Source organism: Leopardus geoffroyi, chromosome E1, assembly GCF_018350155.1.
Source record: "Leopardus geoffroyi isolate Oge1 chromosome E1, O.geoffroyi_Oge1_pat1.0, whole genome shotgun sequence".
NCBI lineage: Eukaryota > Metazoa > Chordata > Mammalia > Carnivora > Felidae > Leopardus > Leopardus geoffroyi.
The window spans coordinates 18,885,242-18,895,818 of NC_059330.1; the positions used below are offsets into that span (position 1 = coordinate 18,885,242).

At 54.3% G+C, this 10,577-nt stretch overlaps 1 protein-coding gene across 7 annotated transcripts in view; it reads right to left on the minus strand.

The window, feature by feature from the left end:
* KSR1 (kinase suppressor of ras 1) overlaps positions 1-10,317 on the minus strand; it is a 163,888-nt gene extending 153,571 nt beyond the window's left edge. For 2 of the 7 annotated variants that reach the window (XM_045487989.1, XM_045487982.1), the window contains exon 1: positions 9,748-10,313. In XM_045487989.1, coding sequence (XP_045343945.1) covers positions 9,748-9,978 — 231 coding nt within the window. In that variant the 5' untranslated portion in view covers positions 9,979-10,313. Of the gene's footprint in view, positions 1-9,747 lie in introns of all 7 variants that reach the window. The other 5 variants (XM_045487986.1, XM_045487988.1, XM_045487983.1 and 2 more) reach the window with 5 other exon arrangements.
* Positions 10,318-10,577: the final 260 nt, after the last annotated feature.

A 10,577-nucleotide genomic window follows, 5' to 3' on the forward strand; every position in this document is an offset into this window, starting at 1 on the left:
TTGCAAAGGCAAGTCAGGCAGTACAGGCGGGTCATTAAGACTGTCCGTGTTCACGGCACGGCTTGGTCTCTCCTTAGCTGTGTGTCCCTGGGCAAGTCGCTTAACCTCTCTGCACCTCGGTTTCTTTCTCTGTAAAATGGGGATCGCAATGGGACCTTCCTCACAAGGTTGCTGGGAGGAGTAAATGCCACATAAGACTCCTAATGGGGGGGGGGGGGGAGGCATGGAATAAGCTTGCAGTAAAAATCAGCTAGTAGGATACATTCCATTTTGTAATGTGTACAGATAGTTATTTTGGAAACCATGCATCCATCTGATCAGTCATCTGGAGAAAATGAAAAAGAGTGAATCCAGTCCATTTCTGAAAGCTCAGGCAGTGGTGTGGGGTCAGCACATCCAGCGCACCTAGAGTGGCCTCACAGACCCAGGCCCCCATTGGCCAAGGGGCTACAGAGAGCTCCTCCCTTCAAAAAGCCAGAAACAGGAAGCAGCTTCCTTTCCTTTCCATTCTGAGCCAGCATTTCCTTTTTTGTTTTAAAAAGCATTCCTTGTCTGCAGCCCAGCCCTTCCCCTGCCCTCAGCAGCCCCAGGCTCAAACACACCCGCAGCCATCTGCATTTCTCTTGGACTGTTCTCTGCCCCCCAGCTGGGTCATGGGGTTCCCGGTAAACTCTGAGTGAGCGTGCCCTTGACACGAGGCTAACTGGCACGCAGAGACAGGAGGAGCAGAAGCAGGGACCCCAGGCACCCGGAGTCTCTGGGCAAGCCTTGCTTCGCCTAGTTGGAAGGATTAAGTGAAACGGGTCACTGTGCCTCCCTTTGTGAAGCACCTCCCTTGACAACAGGCGACCTCACACGGCTTGGGAAGTCTATGGACTCACCAGCCTCTCCTCAAATTGGAATCTTAAATGGGACCCCAGCATCATAAAAACATAAAGATTGGCTGACACTAAGCCTACAATTTCTTGTTTTTCCCGTTCATGGCTTAAGGTGGTATTTCCCCCAACTATGTTCAGTGGAACAAAGATCCTTGGATCAGTAAGTTTGGGAACACGTGCTGCAGGGCATCTCAGAGCCTTAAAGACGCTACTCATCTTCAGGAATCTCCAGAGGGGGAGAGGGCTGATGTGGCACATTCTCAACCACCAGAAGGCCTCTTTCGCAGATACAGTAGAGGAAAGGCTGCGCTAAGCCCTTTCGAGGGCCCCACGCCGGGGGGAGGGGGCTCTCAAGATAGTGCCCAATGATGGAGAACTCCCAAGTCACTTTTGAAATATGCCTATAATTTTTTTCCCAGCCAGCGAAACTCTGAACGCACCATGAATAAAGCTGGTCCTGCTTTATCCATGCCAAGATCAAACCCAAATTAACTGGCCAAATTGGGACTCCAAACCTCAAGGTGTCTTGCTGAAGAAAGCCTCACCTCTCCATAAGCAGCTTCTCTTGACAGATTTGCAGAAAGCAAAACCCTCACGATCAATGTTACAGACGGGGGTCTGTAGTTTATTCTGTACAAAAAGTTATTTTTCCTCACCATAAAGGCCGAGTCCATGGACTGCCGTAAGCTTTCTTTCCCCCTCTTTTTTTAAAATTTCAAACACAAGTCTTGATTTATTCTTACAATTATTCTGTGGGTGGAAAAATGAAAGGGGGGGAAGGCGAGGAGAAAAATGGCAAACAAACAGGATACTTCAGCTCCGTTATTTTGAAAGGCAATCTGCCCAGTTAAAACACACTGCTGCCCACCAAGGCCAGAATGGCAGAAAATTACACATGCGTATAAATATATAGGTTTTATATGCGGCGGCAGCTTGAACTGAGGCTTTTTCAACGCAGGTGAGGAACAATCACGCCTAAGAACAAATGACAAAGCATTTCTGATCCCAATATCTGTCCCCAGTGGATGCACAGGTATGTGCATCTCTACCTGGGATCTGCAACAGGGGACAAAGACAAGACAAGACGGACACAAAGATGTTGGATTAAAAGGCTGTATCTTCTGGCAGTGTTAGTAAATGATTTATAACGTTCTCTTGACATTAAAACCAACAACAGCGTTTCGTGGAATATAATGCAAACTCTGCACAAATTTAAGACAAACACTAGGCCTACAGGAGTAAAGGTTCACCCACTCAGGTCCCAGGGGATCTTCCAGTGGCAGGACGAGAAGCCCTTGAAAGTATAGTCAGGTTCAAAGCCCATTGGCTAGACTGGTTTTCAAAAAAGGCCCCACACACAGGATACCCCAAGTTGCTCCCCAAGAATCTCTCCACTGCCTGGGGTCCCCAAGCCATGGAGAGGGGGCTGGGAAGCCCAATCCATTTGCTTCCTCTTGTGGGAGACTCCTTGAGGCCGAGAACCCCACCTGTGAAATGGCAGGGTGAAATGGCAGGCTGCTGTTGGCCATTAGTCTAGATAGATGGTTTCATGTCTCTCTCTTCAGGGCACCTCAGGTCTGCATCCGAGCTCAGTGCTCAGTCTCTCCTCCTGCCCTCCAGCAATGCTAACTCTTTAACAGGCATTCCCACCAAGTCCCTTCACCGACGGCACTTAAGTATCCTTGCCTGCAAGATGAGAGGGCTGGACCAGATGGAAAGCCCGAGATCCTCTGAAACCCCCTACCAAGGCACCCCAAACAGCCATCTGATCAGTATCTGTGGCTGGTGAAGGAAAAGAGTCTACCGTTCAAGGGATAAAGACGTCACTGCATGGCTGTGCCCTGCCCAGAGGCAACCAGTCCCCTGGACACAGAAAGCCCTCACCCCCAGCACCCCCTCTGCTGTCTTGGAGAAGACCACGCTCTTCTAACTGGTCAACCCAAGCCCCCTCCCAACTTTGCTGCAGGCAACCAAAAACCACAGCCCACAATCTTTGACACATACCCCAGAACATCAGCCTCAGGGACCCTGTCCTGTCTCCTGTTTACACTTCCCGAACTCAGGGGAGACGTGGATGCAGTGGCAGAGGGGTAAACGCATACAGGCTGCCGTTTTAGAAATCCTGGCATTCATGCTGGGGAAGGGGGAACATATCATGCCCTAAAGATTTTAAAGAATAGGATTACGATTGCATGTTGTTACTATACTTTGGCCTAGCAAGTTCTCCTTCTAGGAAAAGACTCTGCAGCATGATTTATAATAGCAGGGCTTGGAAACAGCCTGGATGGCTAACACGGGGAGGACTGGTTCAATGAATTTATGGTATGACCACACGATGCAGCCACCGACGGCGCTGATGTATATCCAAGCGTATCAACGTAAACAGAAGACACTTACAAGGCAATGCACACGGTATGCGCCGCAGGTATCTATGTGTACATCGGTCCGCAAATGCAGAGGATAAAAACCCTGGGAGGACATACAGCAAACCGTTAAGAAGAATTAACCAGATCCGAGAGCTGGCATTAGGGGTGTGGTTTTTTTTTCTTTTGTTCATCAGTGTTTTCTTTCTCACACTGAACACAGATCATTACGTGTATTCGGAAATATTTTTTACAAAGTGGAAAGCTAGGGGATAGAGTGCTTCTCGGAAGGATTAGTCAGAAAGAATAAGGCAGGTGTCCATTAAAAAAATTATGAGCAAGTTGATCTCTAGGCAGCTTCTCGTTTCTCAGAGGGACACCGACACAGACCTGGTTGCATCAGAGTTTGTTGACAGAGGCCTATCTTTGAGGATGTGCCAGGCTGCATGTTAGGGAAGCAGCCCCAAGCTCAAGTTCGGAGGCTGCACGGCCTGGGGTGGGCCACCAGCCATCGGGAACTGAGCCACCGAATAACCACCCCCAGGCTGCCCTTTTCTGTTACTGCCGCCTCCTTGGCCTCAGCAGCCAGGATCCTGCCCCGAATTCCCACCAGGGCTGCTAGAGGCGGCTGCAAGGTTCAGGACGTAGTTCTGAAGACCAGTGCACCCCAGTTCGGTCACCTACTCATGGAGTCCTCTCCATCCCTCGGGGCCACAGGGTCTTCATTTGCAAAATGAGGATAAGGTTCTTGTGAGAGTTAAACAGGGCGACATAGGCCGGGGGCCTACCAGCATGCAAGACACAGAACAGGTGAACACGGGGGCGCCTGGGTGGCTCAGTCGGTTAAGCGTCCGACTTCGGCTCAGGTCATGATCTCACGGTCCGTGAGTTCGAGCCCCGCGTCGGGCTCTGTGCTGACAGCTCAGAGCCTGGAACCTGTTTCGGATTCTGTGTCTCCCTCTTTCTCTGACCCTCCCTGTTCATGCTCTCTCTCTGTCTCAAAAATAAATAAATGTTAAAAAAATTAAAAAAAAAAAAAAGAACAGGTGAACACGAAGAAAGTGTGCGTCCCACAACCGCCCTCACTGTGCCCGAAGGCCATTCCCATAACCCCAAAGGCACCTACGCGGCTTTCTCTTGGGAACTGAATGTGAGAGAAGATGCCGAGCCATCTATTCTGAAAAGACGTATACCTTTTTATTTTTTTTTTAATTTTTATTTTGTAATGTTTATTTCTTTTTGAGACAGACACCATGCAAGCAGAAAAGGGGCAGAGCGAGGGAGACGCAGAATCCTAAGCAGGCTCCAGGCTCCGAGCTGTCAGCACAGAGCCCGACATGGGGCTCAAACTCATGAGCCATGAGATCATGACCTGAGCCGAAGGCAGACACTTAACCGACTGAGCCACCCAGGCGCCCCAAAAGATGTATACTCTTTAAAAAGCACAGCTTAGAGAGACTTGGTGGCAGGTTCTGCTACATCCCCCCACCACCACAGACACGGCCAAGGGCCAAGGCCTTCGCAGTCTCTCTCCCGGCCACAGCCAGCAGGCGGGGAGAGAATACCTGTGGGTGGGGAGTGCAGCCCCCTGGACATGGGGCCAACCCAGAGGGGAAGGAGGCATTCCCGTTGTCCCCAGGCAGCATACCAGCAGCCCTCTGGCACTCACACTAACTTGGGCCGAGGCTGCGATGAGGCCTTCCTCCAGCACCACCCGCCCCTCCCCAGCGTCCTCTCCCGGGCAGGACACAGCAGCTTTCTTGGCGAGAAAGGAGTAAAGAGGAGGAGACACGCAGGACCCTCTCCAGGCCACCACGGAGGAATGCGGGTGGCAAGTTCCAGCAGGGATAAAGCTGCCAAGGCAAAAGCAGACACCAAAGGGGGCAGTGCCCCATCTCTGCATCCCCTCAGGGACGGCTGGAGTTAAAACCTCCGGCTGGAGTTAAAACCTCCAGCGGGAGGTTGGAGCCGTGGCAATGGAGCAGAAGGAGAGATGCCCCCACTCTGAAGCGACGGCCGGTGGGGAAAGGGAAACCAGCTCGCGCTCTCAGTTCTGCCAGGGGCATAACGTGGGACACCAGGACTGTGGGAATAGTTCCCACCAAAACAGAAGGCTAGACTGGCCAACCCGTTCCGGCACATTCCCCATCCCTGAGTACTTGGCAAGCCATGCTCCTGGAGTCACTACGGTTCACTTGCCTGGTTCCCCGTTAGAATTCAAGTTTCCCCGAAGACCAGGAAGGCATCCCGAGTACCTCAGAATCCTTGCCAGGGTGGCTACAGCTAGCCCAGCAGGCAAACGAATAATGATGGAAGTTGAGTGAATGGATGTTCATGCAAGCCTGGAGGGCCTGATGTTGGGGGGGTGGAGGGGGCAGATAAGGGACCATGGGGCCTGGAGCTCGGTACTCCACACAGCAGGGTTCTGACCTCCGTCACAATCAAGCTGGGCAAAAGGCAAGCCCTGCTGACCTTCCGAGTGGCACTTCCTGGCTCCAGGGCAACTCAGAGAAGTGGCCAAAGTGTGGACTGTACCTACCACAGCTCCCCAAGGTCCCCTCCTGGGCAAGTCCCATGGGCAAGGCCCACGGGGCCTTCTTTCTCCAGATCAGCTTGCATAGGAAGGAATTTCTCTCTATAAGAGCATAAGGTAGAGGGGGCGGGGCACCTGGTTGGTTCAGGTTCATGGTTCAAGCCCCGCATCAGGTTCTGTGCTGACAGCTCGGAGCCTGGAGCCTGCTTCAGATTCTGTGTCTCCCTCTCTCTCTGCCCCTCCCCGGCTCGTGCTCTGTCTCTCAAAAATTAATAAATATTACCAAAAAAAAAAATGTTTTTTAAAAGAGCACAGAGTGGAGAGACTCGGTATGCCTTGGCCTGTTCTGGAAAGTACTAGCAGGCTGGCAGAAAAGGGCAACGTTACGATGCCACTAAACGTGAACCTGCACGAGGCACTGCTTTCTCCCCAGAGCTCAGCACAGACTCGGCCCACAAAGCATGAATAAATGGGGGAATGACCTGGCATGGGGCTCCAGGCCCAGCTGTGAGGCCAGCCAGGTGTCCCTGTGTGAGCCCATGTGGGAACGAGAACATTCCGTCCTGCCTGGGTGGAGTTCTCAGACCCCCTAGGAGGGTCTGCTGGAGGCAGGGCACAGGGCTCTTCTAGGATGAAGGAGCCTCACAACTTTGTTTACAAATTCAGGCTCTGAGTTCTAGATTCTGTCACCCTCCCTCCCCATCTAGAGAGAAAAAATTGTGTGGTGAAGGTTGGTGGATTTCCGGGAAATATGAGGAGCCTGAGAAGGTTCCAGCACACTTGCCGGCAGGTAGGAGGCAAACATTGAACCCCGGCTCCTTGCACTCTTTTGAATCCAAACTGGACCACTACACAGAGAAAAAGTCATCACAAGGGCAGCCAGACACGTTGCGCCCGCCCCGCCCCCCCACAACCCCGCACACCATCACGACCTGTGATCTAGGGCACCGCAGCTGCGCCCAGGTCAGGGGCTTCCGGGGGCATCCCACGTGCTGTTTCTCCCAGCGAGTGCTTATTGGATGAAGGCCAGGGGTGCCTGGATGGCTCAGTCAGTTAAGCGTCCGACTTCAGCTCAGGTCGTGAACTCGCAGTCCGTGAGTTCGAGCCCCACAACGGGCTCTGTGCTGACAGCTCAGAGCCTGGAGCTTGCTTCGGATTGTGTCTCCTTCTCTCTCTGCCCCTCCCCCACTCGTGCTCTGTCTCTCTCACTCTCAAAAATGAATAAATGTTAAAAAAAATTTTTTTTTAATGAAGGCCAGACTGGGCTGGGGTTCCTAAGAATCTGGGAGAAGTCTGGCGCAGTTGCATAAGCCAAGACCTCTGGGGAACCCCTTTCTTCAAAAGCCCGGAATCCAATGTTGCAAAGCATTCTCTCTAGGGGCCCTGGCCTGGAATATGATGGGAGAGGAGCCTGCGGAACAGAAAAGAAAGCCAGAGCGGACAGCTGGACCACTGTCCTGCCTCCCTCACTACATGCTGGCGGGATGGTCTCCTGGCCCGTGTCACCCACCTCTAGGAGACAAGAGCCAGCTATAGAGAAGTACCTTCCCCTAAAGGTGGCCTGTGGCAATGAATGCCACTGGACCCTCACCAGGGAAAGTTTATAGGCAGAATCTTTCAGTAGTAGGACACAAACTTATAGGCTCACAGCACTGCAGGTTTATGCCATCTTATCCCCATTTTACAGATGGGAAAGTTGAGGTTCAGAAGTCATGGGACAGACAACCCTCCCCACCCCAGACCTGAATTCAAAGCTGTCCGCCACACTGTCCCCCTCAGCAGAATTCTTTCACTAATACACTTCCCCCCTATTTTATCAGTTTCGTAAATCTGGATTTTACAACTGTTTTTTAAACAGAGGCATGTGCAACAAATGTTTGGTTCAACCCAACAGAGGCCCCTTCACCAAACCACAGAATGTAGAGCCTTGTCAAGGGCCTACAGAGATCCACCCCAACCTCCCTGTGCAGGTTAGGAGGCTGAGGCCTCCAGGGCAAAGAGATTCATTCAAATTAGCTGGAGGCAGCTTTAGGGAGCCAGTTCCTGAGGTCTCAATTCCCATTCCCAAGAAACAAACCAGGTCCTGCCTTTTCTCAGAGTAGGGTGAACCCAAATCCCACACCACAATGGAGAGAACGGGGAGCTGGGTATTGGTTCCTGTTTACAACGCAAATTTCCTTTGGGTAGGTTTTCTGGCTGTCAGAGGCCATCACCCAATAAACACGCAGGAGGGAGGCCACTGACACACAGCTCGCAGACCTAAATAGCGATGCTTGGGGGTGTCACAATGCCATATCTTTGTTAAAATGAATGACTCTGGAAATCAGGGTATCTAGAGGGCAAAGTACCATTTCCAGAGAATGAACAATACACAGTCCTCCTGTATCTACTCCAGGAACCAGGAGCTCTTCAGAGCAACATGGGGACAATCCGAGAGAGGTCAACACAGAGAACTTTCTCTCATCTCGATAACATAGCAGTCCAAGCAGACACATGCTGCAGGATGATGATCCCGCCTCCCACAACTAAGCCACACAGGCCCCCTATTGTGTCAGTTCAAACACCGAACTTTGCTGGGCAAAGAACACATTGGGCTGTGTTCAAGAAGAGACCAGTTTCCCTCACCCCTTGGAAAACAGCAGCATGCATGCAAGAAGGGACAGCTTGGGGGCAGGGGGGTGTTGTTGTTGGTTGGTTTTTAAAGCAAAGCCCCGGTCAGTACTGCTAGAGCAACTGTAATGAAAATAATAATAGCCAGCACTCACGAGATGCTCCCAACATCCCTGGTTCTGTAGCTTTGAAGGAAACAAAACTGCAGGAGAGAAGTCACCCTCGAACATTGTGGATCAAACAGGGATTCAGGCTGCTGATTGGCCTATGACAGCTGGCAGAGGCAGTTTGCAATAAAGGGTTGGGGAGGGGGCTGTTAGGTTGAGAAATTAAGGTTCTCCCACGACAAAACATCCCCAGATCGGCAGAAGGCCAGATGTGCTGACGCAAGGTGGAAAGAAGCCACCTCAAGTTGGGGTAGCAATTAAGTGGTCCCTGGAATTTTACGACCTTTCCAGTGTCAGGACAAAAGCTAGTTGGGAATGCACTAGTTTCCCTCTATTGTGTATGGGGGAGGGGGAGCCCCCCCCCCCCCTTCTGAGAACCCAACCACCCTTTTGACTTGTTCTTCCAAATCCTTTTAATACTGCACGTCCTGGCTATCATTTGAGGGAGGAGGGCCTGCAGATCTTCTTTCTTCTTTACACTGGAGACTCTCTCCCCCAGAACCCCTTAAATAGTGTCATCTTCCTACCAAAGGCCTGGTGCCCCAGCATAATCCTTCCTAAACCAAAATCCAATGTCTGAGGAGGAGTGGGGGAGTCGGGGGGTAATTATATTTTGAGCAGTGAAATGCTGTGGCTGTGCGAAAGGAAAGCATCAAATGCCTGAGCAATAAATATGCAGTTTCAGCAAACACGTTTTGAAAAGCGGCAGACAAAAATCCTGGAGGAAAGGAAAGAAAGGAACAAGCAGGGAGTCTGGGGCGTGAGAGAAAAGAGAATGGCGGGCCTGTGATCACACTTCAGGGGGACCCCCCCCCCCTCCCCGTCACCCCGGCCCACCGCTGCTCGCCTCAGTCACACAGGGAAAAGTCCAGCGTGTGACTCAGTGGGAGAATGAGTCCTGCGGCCCCGCCAACTGGGCGGGGGCGGAGATGGGGAGGCAGGGGATGCCCGCGCGCAACCCCCCCCTCCCACGGGCTCCTGGAGCCTCCTCCCCAGTTCCCACTCCGCCCCTCCCCCCAAATCCCGCCCAAGGTGACGGGCTGGTCCTGGGTCCCCAAGCTGCCGCAAGAGCGACTGGAGGAGGGAGAGGAAGCCTCAAAGGGGCGACACCGGCTCCAGGATGCATCTGGGAAGGAGTGCCCTGGGGCATCGAGGGAGGTGCCGGGGCCGCTCCCCGGGCCGCGCGGCCCCCTTACCTCCAGGGTCCGGATCTCCTGCTGGGTGAGGTCGTTGGACACGGCGCACTTGGTGCGCAGCCCGCGCAGGCTGCCGATGGAGATGTCGATGAGCTTCTGGAGCTGCCCGCACTGCTGCAGCGCCCGACTGGCCGCGGCCCCGGGGCCCCCGTCCGCGGCCGCCGCGTCCCCCCCGCCGCGGCCCTCCTTCTTCTCTCCCATCGCCGCCGCGCGCAGCGCCGCTCTATCCATGCCTCGGCATCGGGGCCGCGGGGTGGGCGAGGCGGGGAGCCCGGGGGCGCGGGCGCCTCGGGAGGGATTCCGCGCGCGGGGAGGGCCGAACGAAGAGCGCCCCTCGGCGCAGCCGGAGCCCGGACGCTAGGACTGCCGGCCGCCAAGCCCGCCGCTCCCGCTCGCCCAGCCGCGGCTGCAAAGCGAAAGCCGCGGCGACCCGACGGCTGCGGCTCCCGAAGCTTTTAAGTGGCAGCGGGGGCCGGGTCAGGGTAGCTGGGCATGCTGGGACTTGTAGTCCGCGCCGCGCACCTGCCGCTCGGCCCGCGCCCTCGGGGCCCGCGTCCGCGCCCAGCGCCCGGCGGTCCAGGCCTTCCCCTTGGCGACGGGCTCCGGCAGTGCGGGAGCGCCCCGCCTCCTCGCTCCGGGAGTGGCCGCTGCGCACCAGCTCCTCCCTCCGACGCCCAGAGCGGGGAGGGGGTTGGGGGGGGAGGGGTGGGCTCGTCTCCCCGCCCCCTCCACTTCTGCCTCCAGCCTGGGGGCTTCCCACGACCCCCGGATGGGGCGGGGCAGGGGCCGGTAGCCCCTGGGTGGGAGGAGGGTGCGCTTCCTGCAATTCG